The sequence below is a fragment of the Coregonus clupeaformis genome, chromosome 34 (genome assembly GCF_020615455.1).
Source record: "Coregonus clupeaformis isolate EN_2021a chromosome 34, ASM2061545v1, whole genome shotgun sequence".
Classification (NCBI taxonomy): Eukaryota; Metazoa; Chordata; class Actinopteri; order Salmoniformes; family Salmonidae; genus Coregonus; species Coregonus clupeaformis.
Window position 1 is genome coordinate 23,450,331 of NC_059225.1, and position 14,926 is coordinate 23,465,256.

At 43.9% G+C, this 14,926-nt stretch overlaps 1 protein-coding gene across 1 annotated transcript in view; it reads right to left on the reverse strand.

Annotated features, from left to right (window-relative positions):
* Window positions 1-798: 798 nt before the first annotated feature.
* The window catches only part of LOC121549972 (cadherin-18), a 222,335-nt gene continuing 208,207 nt past the window's right edge, over window positions 799-14,926 (reverse strand). Inside the window, exons 11-12 of the mRNA XM_041862003.2 lie at window positions 10,649-10,903; window positions 799-1,648 (exon numbers count right to left, since the gene is read on the reverse strand). Coding sequence (XP_041717937.2) covers window positions 1,119-1,648; window positions 10,649-10,903 — 785 coding nt within the window. The 3' untranslated portion in view covers window positions 799-1,118. The remainder of the gene's footprint in view (window positions 1,649-10,648; window positions 10,904-14,926) is intronic.

Below are 14,926 nucleotides of genomic sequence, written 5' to 3' on the forward strand. Positions count from 1 at the left end.
ATTATCATATTTCCGAGCATGCTCTACTGCAGGTAGATTTTTTGAACTGTTTGTTTCAATAGCTATGCTTTTACATTGATTGATTCATTAATATTGTGCTCCTCAAATATAAATAACATACTTTTGTAAACTATTCCAATCTGTTACTTGGACTTATTGCACCCATTACTGAAATGGTTGTTCCAATTTAAATGTTTAAGGTAGTCTCACATCCTGGTCTTCCCAACACTGGCAGTCATTCTGAATGCAGGTTGCGTTTATATTACATTTACATCATTTAGCAGACGATTAAAATTCCAAATGTTGGCTATCCCCACTCCAATAGGAATTACTCATCACTTTACAAGCCAGCATAATGTGACTTGCAGTCCTGATGTGGCCCGTAAACCATGAGTTTTAGGACACTATATTAGGGTAAAAATAGGCCTTGTAAAATGTGTATTGTCTTTATGAATTTAATTTTAATGACAACATATCCATTTAGGATTTCACTTGGTGAGGGCCACTGGACTGAACATGAATTAATGCAACAACCATGTCTCTAGCACTAGCAAACACACGTATGGGTGGTACTGGTAACGCAAAAATTTACTCTTAAGGCACCCTGGGAAATATGCAAATAAGGCTTAAAACCCTACAGCAGGGCTATTTAATTCTGGTTTCTGGTTTTTGATTTTTGTATCATTCTTCAAAGAACTATCCCTAAAATGGTTCCCCTATGGCGTCACTCTCAAGAACCTTATTTGGTTCCAACAAACCCTTACCCTGTAGATCTTCAGAAAAAAAGTTGACACTCCGTTTCACATATATCCACTCATATGGAATTCAGGACTTTATTGAGCAATAAAAAATATACACCAGGGAAAATATTTTCCATTTTCCGTTAATCCTTCATATTTTTCCATCCACGAAATCTGATTAAATTCTTCCGCATATTAGACCCATGATCCAAAAGGAAAACTGAAAAAAAGGGGCAGTCAGTTATTCAACAGTAAAAGTAGATCAGCTGGAATGAGTTCAAAAGCATTTCTGTTTCATTGTTTTAAAACGATTCGAGGAGGAGGATTGAGAGAGAGAGAGGTTTTGGTTTAACAGACGTTGTGACAGATGTTGAAAGGCTAGGGCGCCGCTGTCACCGCAACATCCAACTCTGCCACATCCATATCCTCCCCGTAGAGTTCTGCCAGTTTCTGAAATTCGGGCCCCCAGTCATCCAGATAGTTATAATCCCGTTCTGAGTGTGTTCCCGGGGAGTCCAGAGAGCTGATGGAGCCTGTGGGCGACCCTTGACCCTCGTATGCGTAGGTCTGGAGGGAGTCATAGGGAGGCCCGCTAGTGTCCATGTCTGCCTCCACTAGTCTCTGTTTAATAAACTTCTGCACATTCAGCTGGTCCAGCTCTGGGGGACTGTGGCAGCCCCGTGCCGGTCCGCCACATTGTCGGGCCGCCTGTGGCCGGACGTCCCGTCGGAACTTGAGCTCTTCGGCGGCGGCGGGGTTCCGCAGGGCAATAATGTCGAAGGCCTCGGTGTCCTCTTCGCCGCCGCCCTCGTCGTCGTAGGTTACCACGTTCTCACGCACGTCCTCCTCTGAGATGATGAGGGGCTCCTTCTTGCTCCGCCGCAGGGTGATGAACAGAACCACGATCACTGGAGGAAGACAAGGACAGATGCTGTGTCAACAACAACATCATCAACAACAACAATAATAGAAACAATGCCAACAAAAAAAACTGTGAACAGAATCACAATTGCTGTAAGAAGAGAGAAATGAACAGAGATATCATGTCAATAACAACGACAACAAAATGGTGATGAACAGAGCCATGATCACTGCAGAAGAGTGACAAGCAGAGACACCATGTCAACAACAACAACAACAACAATAATGGAAACAACAATGCCACACCAGAGAGTGATGAACAGGTAGAGACGCCATGTCAACAACTACAACAATAACGACTGTAATGGAAACAACATCAACAAAACGGTTGGTTTAACAACACCACATCATTATTGTAGCAGTCGAGACGCTATGATATCCAAGCCTGGTCGCATGCTAATTTCATGCACTGCATGTGGTGTTGGTATGTCATTTATTAAAGTCATAAAACATTTACATGTTTTGGGTCGTAAACAGCTAACAAAATAAAAGCTTTGGTTGCATCCCAAATGGCATTATATTCCCTATAAAGGGAATAGGGTACCATTAAGAATGAAGGCTTTGAAACATCCCCTCCATTTTATTATAATGCATATTAATTCCTGATTATACACAGAAGCTAGCGGAGCTGTAAATCAGTAATACACATTAGCCATCATTAGTATTAGCTGTGATGATGCTCTGAATGCAAGCTGCTAGGATGCTGATGAGAATCTTCTCATTATAGGCTGCGTCCCAATTGGCACCCTATTCTCTACATAGTTCATTACTTTTGACCAAGGCCCGTTCTTTATTTTTGCACATTACATATTTTAATGTAATGTGAAATTGGCCTCGTGAAATTATTGTCAAAACTGCAAGAGAGACTGTTCCAACTCCAAAGCAACTGCATGTGGCGCCGGAACCATTGACTTGCTGCATTTTTCTATTATTAGAAAAAGGTCTCCCGAGTGGCGCAGTGGTTTAAGGCACTGCATCGCAGTGCTAGCTGTGCCACTAGAGATCCTGGATCGAATCCAGTCGTAGGCGGCCGCGACCGGGAGACCCATGGGGCGGCGCACAATTGGCCCAGCGTCGTCCAGTGTAGGGGAGGGAATGGCCGGCAGGGATGTAGCTCAGTTGGTAGAGCAAGGCGTTTGCAACGACAGGGTTGTGGGTTCGATTCCCACGGGGGCCCAGTATGAAAACAATAAAAATAATATGTATACACTCACTAACTGTAAGTCGCTCTGGATAATAGCGTCTGCTAAATGACTAAAATGTAAATTAAGATGCTTGCTGGTAAACTCTTAACTGGTTTGGACAACTCATGAGATCTCCTAAATATCTGTCGACTAGGTTGGACTCCTACAACTAAAGAGGCTTCATGCATAGCTTTTATTTTTACCCATTAGAGAAGGAGTAAAATGTCTCTATTCTAAGCACTTACAAAAAAATATATACTCTGAGATGCTTTGTGGATACACAAAGATACAAAGCATCTCAGAAAAGGTCTTAGGAATCCTGCTAAAACCTGTTTTAAAAAATCTCCCAGCTCAGAGTAGGTATTAGGATGATGTTAAGGAGTAAAATCAACTCAAAGGTTCATTTTAGCAGGTAATCACGACAGTTTGACGTACCGAAAAGGAAAGATGGTGATGACGCTCATTGACATTGTTGCAAATGATGGGGAATAACCAATCGCGATGAGGCATTGCAAGCTGTGAACTCTATAGCATGCTTCAGACATCCACTGTGAATGTGACTGTACATCAAATGTTGCAATGGTAAAACGTTTGATATCAATTTTGCCTGACACGATCAGTTTGCCTACTCTTAATTATTGCCTAATAAGTTGACATGCATAACCTTTTTTTTAACCAATTCTGATGGTTGTTAAAAGTTGAATTTTGACAATATTACCGTTATATCAACACACTCGTCACTCCCGTTTAACAACTCTAAATCGCTTTGGCACAGTAGGCATCACGTCACTTGCCGATAATGTTGCATACAATGTTGCATCCAACGTTTGAAAGGTCCATCATTTTCATTGAACACAATCAAAGTTAACATAAGCCTTCAAAGTTAACATACCTTCAATTGCCCAACTTATAGGCATGCCCAATTTAGGATAATTTTTTACAACGTGATGTTGCGCTCCAAATGGATAACTTGAAATAACATTTTTACATTTTGTTACATTTTTAGTCATTTAAGTCATTTATTTTCATAATGTAGGTAATTAATAATCAAAAGAAAAATGTATTTATTTATTAGCCTAGTGGTTATAAGTATTTAAGCATATCATGTGAAATGTTGGGCTGAAGCTACTGACCCGGAAGCTTGGCTCGCTCACTCCTCCCAGACTTTTGGGAGGGTGGACAATGAGCTTGTCATAGCAGATGTACGCAATGTCCCCGCGCTCTCTGGCAGCTTTCATAGCTGGGATAAGTTCTTTACGCCTCTGGCGCACAGCTTCAGAGAAGTCCTCGTTGAGGAAGATGTTGGTTCCTCTCAAGTTCTTGGCTCTCTTCATAACAGCCATCTTGTCCTTGAACCTTTGACCACTATCGGCCTGGATCTGTCACCTGGGCTGGTTACAGGTTTTCCAAACCTGTGGATGTGCACCACCTCAATCTTCCTATGATCCAACTGCAGCTTTTCGGTGTTAATATTTCTCACCTTCTCCTCAGACTCCACCCAGGTCTCATGTGGAGACTCTGGTATGCCATCCACAACAATGTTATTCCTCCTGGATTGGCCCTTTACATAGTCGGTTTCCCCAGTTATCTGTAATAATGATTCACAGACAGTGTTGATGTCATCTCATGTGGACTTACAGTTTGCTGTCATCTTCCTGCAAGTCTCTTTCAGGACATCCACCTCTCCCTGGGAGAACTGCAAACTGTTCTTAAGGTCTTGGACCTCTGTGGTCAGATCGTCTACTCTTTTGTTAGTTGATTCCACCAGTAGCTATTTTCCTGTTGCTGTAACAATTAATTTAAAAGATCACGCAACTGTGATAGCGAAATACTGTCCTCTCTATTACTCCAACCTTCTTTAACTTTGGGCGGCATGATGGTAGCAACGTAGGCTAATGCTCGTACTCCACAGAATTCCAGCCAGCACAGCTCGCAGGGCCGATGGAAACAGCAACATACAGCAGGGATTTAAACAGCCAGAAGCCGGGGACTATCCCATCCATAAGGGCTAACGGCATCGCGGGATGTGTTCAAACTGTCAAGGAAACCTGGCTAGCTTGATAGCTAGCAGCTAGACTAGCTGTTTCGCCAAGCAGCAGCTCTTCAGACTTTAGGATTTGGCAGTGTCCCGGGATAGATAGTAGCGGTCCCAGCAACTGAGGATAACCACATCGCAAGATCCAAATTAAACAGCTAGGCTGTTTTCTCATTCCGCGTTCAGCCCTGGGCCCATATCCACAACGCATCTCAGAGTAGAAAACATGTTGTTAGTGCTGTTAATAGAGACATTTTACTCCTACTCTTATGGGTAAAAATAAAAGTGATGCATGAAGCCTCTTTAGTCATATGAGTCACACCAAGTCACAGATATTTAGGACACCTCATGAGCTGTCCTAACCAGTTAAGAGTTTCCAGCAGGTGTCTTAATAGAAAAATGCAGCGAGTCAGTGGTTCCTACACCGCATGCAATTGCTTTGGAGTTGGTAAAATAAAGTTTTGATATTTCTATATGATCAATCCATAAATACTCTAGACCTGCAACAGTATCTCTTGCGCAGTATCTCTGAAGCGACGCATGCTATAGCGTTCACAGCTGGCAGTGCCTCATCACGATTGGTTATTCCCCAATTTGCAACAATGTCAATGAGAGTCATCACCATCTTTCCTTTGCGGTACCTCAAACTGTCGTGATTACCAGCTGATAAACTTTTCTGAGTTTATTTTACTCCTGGCTCAGAGTTTGTCATCCTAAAAAACTGGGATTTTTTTGTCTTAAAACAGGTTTTAACAGGATTCCTAAGACACTTTCTGAGATGCTTTCTGAAAACGGGCCCAGGTCTCTCCTCGGTTCTAGCAAGACACACGCAGTAGTACACACCACCACACTCACTGTCACTTGCCTGCCACTCCACGAACCCAAAGGCTCTTTTAAGAGCCACCTCATCAATTCAAATAAGTGTGTGTTGTATGTGTGTGTGTGTGTGCGCGCTATGATGAAACTGGCTCTCATGAGGACCGCCACAGGAAAGGAAGATCCAGATTTACCTCTGCTGCAGAGGATAAGTTCATTAGAGGTAACTGCACCTCAGAAATTGCACAGAGTATAAGTAACAGACATATCTCAACATCAACTGTTCAGAGGAGACAGCGTGAATCAGGCCTTCATGGTCGAATTGCTGCAAAGAAACCACTACTAAAGGACACCAATAAGAAGAAGAGACTTGCTTGGACCAAGAAACACAAACAATGGACATTAGAACGGTGGAAACCTGTCCTTTGGTCTGATGAGTCCAAATTTGCGATTTTTGTTTCCAACCGCCGTGTCTTTGTGAGACGCAGAGTAGGTGAACAGATGATCTACGCATGTGTTGTTCCCACCGTGAAGGATGGAGGAGGTGGTGTGATGGTGTGGGGGTGCTTTGCTGGTGACACTGTGGGTGATTTGTTTAGTATTCAAGGTACACTTAACCAGCATGGCTACGATAGCATTCTGCAGCGATACACCATCCCATCTGGTTTGCGCTATTATTTGTTTTTCAACAGGACAATGACCCAAGACACACATCCAGGCTATGTAAGGGCTATTTGACCAAGGAGAGTGATGGAGTGCTGCATCAGATGAACTGGCCTCCACAATCACCCAACATCAACCCAATTGAGATGGTTTGGGATGAGTTGCACCGCAGAGTGAAGGAAAAAGCAGCCAAGAAGTCCTCAGCATATGTTGGAACTCCTTCAAGACTGTTGGAAAAGCATTCCTTATGGAGCTGGTTGAGAGAATGCCAAGAGTGTGCAAACCTGTCATCAAGGCAAAGAAATGGTGGCTACTTTGAAGTATCTAAAATATAACATGTATTTTGATTTGTTTAACACTTTTTTGGTTAATACATGATTCCATATGGGTTATTTCATAGGTTTGATGTCTTCACTATTATTCTACAAAGTAGAAAATAGTAAAAATAAAGAAAATACTTGAATGAGTAGATGTGTCCAAACTTTTGACTGGTACTGTATATGCTGCCACCACCGTACTTCACCGTAGGGATAGTGTCAGGTTTCCTCCAGACGTGACGCTTGGCATTCAGGCCAAAGAGTTCAATCTTGGTTTCATCAGACCTGAAAATCTTGTTTCTAATGGTCAGAGTCCTTTAGGTGCCTTTTGGAAAATTCCAAGATGGCTGCCATGTGCCTTTTACTGAGGAGTAGCTTCCGTCTGGCAACTCTACCATAAAGGCCTGATTGGTGGAGTGTTGCAGAGATGGTTGTCCTTCTGGAAGGTTCTCCCATCTCCACATAGGAACTCTGGGGCTTTGTCAGAGTTACCATCGGGTTCTTGGTCACCTCCCTGACCAAGGCCCTTCTCCCCCGATTGCTATGTTTTGCCGGGCGGCCAGCTCTAGGAAAAGTCTTGGTTGTTCCAAACTTCTTCCATTTAAGAATGATGGAGGCCACTGTGTTCTTGGGGACCTTCAATGCTGCAGAAATGTTGTGGTACCCTTCCTCAGAGTTGTGCCTTGACACAATCCTGTCTCGGAGCTCTAAGGACAATTCCTTCGACCTCTTGGCTTGGTTTTTGCTCTGAAATGTATGTGAAAGTAAGTTGATCTTATTCAGGCAATGGGTGCAGCCATCTTTGAATTAGTTTATTTGCGTCTTATAGTGAATGGCATTCTGGAATTGGTCAATTTTCGCTTGTCAAACATTAACAAACATGGCTGCCATCATAACGAATTTAGCCACAGTTAGCTTAGCTGACGCATACTCTCTGTGTGTGTGTGTGTGTGTGTGTGTGGGTTACCTTCACCGACTCAACAGCACCCACCATCTTTTCCACCAAACTTCAAAAATCTCACTCCCACTGGACCAAACGTATCTTTATCATAACCATGTCCATCAATGCAAGGCTTGGGCTCCGAGCTCCTCACAACACTTTCTACCGCTTCCATTTCAACTCCAGAACTCGAACTGGCGTCCGGCTCACTCTGTTTGAACTTGACACCAATCTTCCTCGACATACCCTCTCCCTTGTTATTACTAGCTTCAACAGATTCAAACCCATCCTCTGCCTGCCTCAGTCTTTTCAACCTCCTCACTCTTTCCCTCCTATCCTGCTCCCTTAACCAATTACCCGACTCCTTCTGAAAATATTCAACTTTTCCAAGCTGAAATCTATTTTTAGCCTCCTCGAGAGACATGCTAAGCCCTGTACTACAATGTTGAAACTTCCTTCTCAAAAGTCATCGGCACAAGACATTTGCTTTTCACCAGGACGCTCAATCACAGACAATCTGTTCATAATCAGGGACATGCCTGTCAAGGCTTTCAAATGTGAACTTTGAAATGGTTTCCTTGGACCAGGAGAAAGCCTTTGATCGGGTGGACCATGAATATCTATTCAATGTGTTGTCTTGTTTTGGTTGTGGGGAGAATTTTGTGGCCTGGATTAAAGTGTTGTACGCTGGGTCTTTATGTATGGTCAAGGTGGGGGGAGGGCTCAGTAGGCCAGTCTGGGTAGGGCGGGGCATTCGCCAGGAATGCCCTCTGTCAGGGCAGCTATACACTCATTATTCAGTCCTTTCTGGGCCTGTTACGCAGGAGACTACAGGGAGTGTGTGAGCCAGGCATAGGGTTGCGGATAGGCATAGCAGTGTCAGCATATGCTGATGATGGAGCAGGGAATACGGGCCCTGGAGAATAGTTTGAGGGTGTACGAGGGGGCGTCTTCAGCTATGGTAAACTGGAGCAAGAGTGAAGCTCTGTTATGTGGGGCTTGGAGGGACAGGGCACCTCCACAGCTTCCAAGGGGGTTGCAATGGTGCTGTGAGGGTCTCAAGATGCTTGGGGTGTCTGGGCTCGGAGGGGTGGGTTAGGAAGAACTGTGAAGGAGTGTCACAAGCAGTGCTGTCAAGGTTGACGAAGTGGAGGTGGCTCCTTTCCCAAGTGTCATACAGAGGGAGGGTGCTGATCATCTACAACTTGGCAGCATCCTCCCTATGGCATAAATTGGCCTTTCTCAACCCGCCGGCTGTCTGCTTGCGGACTTGCAGCGCAAGTTAGTGGATTTTTTTCTGGTCGGGACATCACTGGTTGATGGCGGGGGACAAGGCCTGGTGGACCTGGAGAGCAGGGTGGAAGGGTTCCGACTCAAAGCGGCACAGAAGCTACTCTACCACACTGATGTGGGCTGGAGGGAACCAGCATGTGCTCTATTGAGGAGGGATGGCGGTTTGGGGCTAGATCGGCAGCTTTTCCTCATGCGGCCGGACAGACAAAACATAGCAGGGTCTCTTATTTTTGTGCTGCAGTACTGAGGGCCTGGCAGCTGCTGAGACCCACACGAGAGGGGGATATGGCGCCTGGGCCATGGGTGTGGGAGGAGCCCATCTTCCACAACCCACTTATCCCTTTGAGGTCCGCTCATTCAGCCACCCTGCACGAATGTATAATGGCAGCAGGCATCAAGAGACTAGCAGACCTACGGCTGCCGGGGGGTGGAATCCACCCCCCCAAGAGATGGCACAGCAGGCGGGACTGACAAGGGCAACAGACCCGGTGTTATTATTCAAATGTGTGGTCTCTGTTTGCCTTAGGGTTGAGTTCGAGTTTTACAAAATGATCAACAGTGTGGAGATGTTTCTGGAGGTATGGGGGCTCAGGTGGGCTGTCTGTATGGCTGGAGAGGAGGGGCTGGATGTACGGTTGTAATGTGGTGCTGGAGGGTGTATTGTATTGTACTGTGTTGTTGTGTACTGTGTAATGTGATTGTGTGGAGGTTATGGTGGCACACAATGCGTTTCTTTTGGGGGGTGGGTGTTTGTTGTGTTTTAAGTGTATTGAGGATGGCTCATTAAAGTAAGACCATCAGTCAGTCAATTTCTCTCACTCTGCAGTCTCTCACTCTGCAGTCTCTCACTCATGCGTTTGTTCCAAACAGTGATGATGGCCTTTAGTTGCTGGGTGCCTCAGTCTCTGACAAAGCCGTGGTGAGACTGCTGATATGAATATGCATCACCTTCACGCACCGATGTCCACAGACAATCAAGGGAGATGGGGTGAGTGGGTGATGGCGGATTCTGTTAATTATACACAGTCTCTTCACTGTCCTACCACTGTTCTGTTTGCTCTAGAGAGGCTCTTTGTTGGTATTTGGCTGTGGTGGCAGTGCCGTTTCCCCTTTGCTGAAAGGGGGAAACGGATGGTTGTATTCTGTGGCACATGAATTCTCTGTAATCTCTGATTATAAAGCATTTACTATACAACACATTCATTTAACCTAAATAGTGTGTTTATCCTGACTCTATGGAAATAGAAAGTATCAGAAAATCTCTGGACAGGTCTAACACAGCTCTATCCCCTTTCTATGCCACACTCTCTTAAGTCTCCGTGTCCCTTCCTTTCCCTCCTTCTATTCTCCTCTTAGTCCTTTTGTCTTCACTTATCCACTCCCCATCTGGCCCACTCACTAACTCTCTGTTCTCCACTTCTACATCATCCTGACCTTGTCCCTATCCTCCCTCATTCTAAAACCCGCTTGTGTCCTTCCTTACCATTCCATTCATCTCTCTCCCTCTCTCCTCGTCTGCCTGGTCATCCCTCCTTCTGCTGCTGCTCTACTCCCTACACTTCACCATGTCTCCAGGCGTTTTAACGCCCAAACCCTCAGACAAGATGCCCCCCAGGTGTTCCACAACCATGCCCTAAAGCGTGATGCCATCCAGGCGTGCACCCATACCCATCATCCCCACCTAAGGCGTGCACCCATACCCTCCTCCCTAGGCTTGATGTTACCCAGACAACACCTACCCAGCAAGATGACGATGCACAGCAGGATGGCGATCAGAGCCCCTGTGCTGAGGCCTGCTGAGGAGAGGAGGCCCCTCTCGTCCTGGCACGTCTGCACCCTCCCGTTCCACTGACATGGGCACACCCGCAGGGTCAGTGTGCTGGTGCCGCTCAGTGCCGGCTCCCCACCATCCCACACTACGATGGGCAGCTCATACAGCTCTTGGACCAGTCGGCTGAACCGCCTCCGCCGCGCAATGATGCTGGCCGTGTTGTCTGGAACGAGAGAGAGACAGAGGGAGAGCGGGGAGAGAGAGAAGAAATGCACTCATTAGGGCAAATTAGAGGAGAGGACTCATTCAGGACGACTCGCTACCCATGCTGCACTTCCCATTAGGAGAGATTCTGTCCAGAGCGCTCCACTCTAACCCACTTCCACAGATGGATTTTTAATGGAGATAGTGAGCAAATGTACTTTCACTTTGAAATAGAAAATGCTTCCATTCCACAAATCTAACGATATACACATACATGCTTCTTGTCTCTCTCAAGCTGGTAAATGTCTCTTTCGCTGTGTCTGTTATCTCTGTTTGTTGTTTACGTTTCTACCGGTCATAGTTCATGTCCGAGTCATTACAATAAACCACTAAATAAGCAGTTCACCTTGAACATCCATGAGGCCACTCTACTAATAAAGGTGAGACAGGAAGGAAAGAGAAATAAAAGAAAGATGGAAAAGGGGAAATAAAAGGAGGTATTCCAGTGGAGGTTGTGAGAGGCGCTGGCTCTCACAGAGGCACTGTAGTGTAAAGTAGTAGCTACCAAACTAGTGTTCCTAGACCTCCACCACCTCCCATTCCAATCTCTACTCCATCTATGAATAATTATAATGATTGACAGTCAGAATGACAACACGTACTTCAAGCTTTATTAACTCAGACTCACAGTATCACATTATCAGCAAGAAAGGAGGGGGCGGGAGGGAGAGAGAGAGAGAGAGAGCTGTAAGATAAAGGGAGAGAAACCCGGGAGAGACAAAGGAACAGGGTACAAGAAAAGAAAGAGAGAGTGATGTTTGGTATTCACGATCATAACTTGCATATCTGAAGCCCAGATCTATGATAATATAAACTACATTAGAGCCTTCTGGTGTGCAGGGACAAATCAAAGGGTTCTATGTGGCACCCAAAAAGCTTCCCCCAAAGGGAAAAATTACAAAATGTCTATTGGTTCTAATCTTTTAACAATATTTACCATACAGTGGTGTAGGAGGAAATTCAGGCAGCTGGCAACAGAGAATATGAGTTCAAATCCCAAGTGAGCTTGACTCCCAACTAATCAGAATCACGCCCCTCATCATCATCATATTTCCCAGCATGCTCTATTGCAGTTAGATTTTTAGAATTGTTTGTTGCAATATCTGTGTTTTGCATGTACATTGATTGATTAATCAATTAATTGATCTTATGCAACACAAAGATAAATAACATACATTTTTCTAAACTAATCCAATCTGTTAGGTGGATTTACTGCACCCATTACTGAAATGGTTGTTCCAGTTTAGATGGTTTAGGTAGTCTCATTCCTTTTCACCCTGGAAGTTATTCTGAATGCAGATCGTGGGAATCCACTCTGGCTGGATTCGAATTGGAATTAAATATCACTTTGCCAGCATAATGTCACTTGATGCTATTTTTGCGTTAGCTTATGCTAGTCACCAGTGAAAAAACAACAAAGGCTGGTCTGCCAGCATAACCAGCTAGACCATGCTGTTCAGACCAGCTTGACCATACTGGTATGCCAGCATAACCAGCATCCGATCAGCTTGAAATGTATGCTGGTCTATGATGTTTTTTACAGCATGGTCCATGTCATTATCCTCGCAAGAGGAGGGTGCTAGAGTATTGAAAACAGGGATGCCAATAATTTTGACCCATTTTTTTTTCTTTTTTTCGTTAAACAAAAGCTCTTTCTCTGAGCAATTGTATTAGTATAAAATAATCAATTTCCCAGTTTTTGGGAGCATACAATATAGCTTCATATTTGTATTTATTTTATACAGCCTTTTTTGCTCGTCTTTATCAGGGGTGCCAATAATTATGGACCTGATTGTAGCTAGGACTATTGACTGTTAATTAATGTGTGTGTGTGTGCGTGCATGTGTGTTTTTTGAGGTTGCAAGACTACTGTGTACCTTTGGGGATTCCCCCTGGGTTTGTTAAGCACAAGTACAAACCACTCACTGGCAAATAGCTTCCTTTTTATACCAGAGCCAATTCCTCTGCTATAGCATTTCCATACAGAGTGATAGAGATGTCACTTATGCAACTCATCTTTCTTTTTTTTTTATCCGTGTGAAGTTATGAAATTAAGAGAGTTGAGAGCCTTTACAGTTGGTAAAAAACTTTATTGGAAATGGTGATGAGCACCAGATAAACAGATTTCAAATGTGTTCTCTGGGGCTTTCTTTCAACATTGATGAATCAGACATCAACTGGCAGCTTTCTCACTAGTAGCTAGACTTAGGGATCTATTCAATCCATATCGCGGAAATTCAGCATTACAGTGTGATTTAAATTGAAAAGCAATGTTCCCGCGTTAGCGGAGACTACATTCATGGTAAATGCTGCAGGTGTCAGCTCAATAGGAAATTACCTTTCTTCAGCGATACAGAATGAATAGAGCCCTAAGTATTTTAATGTCTAGCTGACTCAGACTCAAAATGCATCTACCTCATGCCTCGTGCAAATAGATGCTTTTTATGTATGCTTTTTGATATGAATGTCTTAGTGTCTTACCCCAGTTAGCAAACCAAGCACATTTTGGAGTTAATAATTATTGTAAACACTGGATTCTTACAGTACTCTATGGCACAAATACTCCCAAAGCTATACTAGATAATCGTGTCTCAAATGTTAGATAGATATAGAGCACCAATGGCAAATTGCTGTATGAATGATACATAAGCTAATTAAAATCCCAAATATTAATGGCTTGACAGCGCTGCTTTCTACCAAGCTGATTAGCTTGTATAATAAAAGGTCCTCTGTATGAAAAGCCTTCACAAATCTATTGATCTATTAAAATAACTGGGTTGTTTAGAGAACATAGCCTTCTAGTTAATTAACAGTAAAGAAAAGCAAATGTCACCACAATGATGTGGCACAGAAAACTGGGATCAGAGGGATGTAATGTTGAGTAATTGTAAATTCCATCGGGAAAGGCAATGTCTGTTTATCTTTTTTTTTTATGTAGATAATGTACCAAAATGTGGGCTTCATTGCACTACTTAACCTGCCTTATTTGAGGCAAGCCCCAGATACTGCAACTCACGATTGCATTGTGTGCATCAGCTGTTGTCTTACATACCTCTTTCCCATAGACAATGTTAATGAAACACTGCAACATAAATTACGCCATGGCTTTTTTGATTTGAAATAATGAAATAGAGCAATTTAACGAATCCTTCTGAGAAGAACAGAGAATAGCACACAATGGAATTAAGGTTTTCTAATAGCTTTAGAGATTCAGCAAAGATGGGGCTGCAAGCAGACAGGAGAAATGGGCCTCTGAAGTATCCATAACGCTTTAAGGGCTGTTTTAAAACGCACAAACGTGCAGTCAGCTGAAACCAGAGACGACATAATACCGTTAACAATAGCACCATTCAAAACGTATCACTTTGCCAGTGTGTTTTCTTTAACCTAGCTTTTATGGCTAGAAGTGTAAAAGTGTTTGCAGCAGCAATAACTCAATGATAGGGCCTAGGATTTATCCCAAATGGCACCCTATTCCTTATATAGTGCCCCATGGGCCCTGGTCAAAAGTAGTGCACTATAAAGTGAATAGGGTGCCATTTGGGATGCAAGCCAAAAATGTGTCTATGAGGACATTTTGAACATAACAGGGAGAATGGAGGAGGAGAGAGGGATGAGGGAGGAGGTGTTGAGGGAGGGGGGAGGAGGGGTTGTCTGTTTTAGGGTGTGTGTGAGGGATTTTCTTCAATTTCACGACAACAGAGGGGAAGCATTAGGCGTTGGCAGACAGACATCCACTCCCATTGTCTGTAGTAGTGCAACAGGGATGAAAGAGCCTGCTCTAAGTGGCGAGAGCTTACTCTACCCTGAAAAAAAAAAGGTTATTCCTCAGCTCTTAAGGTTCCTTGGAGAACTCTTGCCCGATAAATAACCTTTTAGTTAATTTTGGGGTTCTTGACTTGGCGTCTACGGTTCTTCCGAACTCTAAAAGGTTCTTAAAATATATGGAAGCCTGCAGATGTCCCTTTCATAGCACACAGCA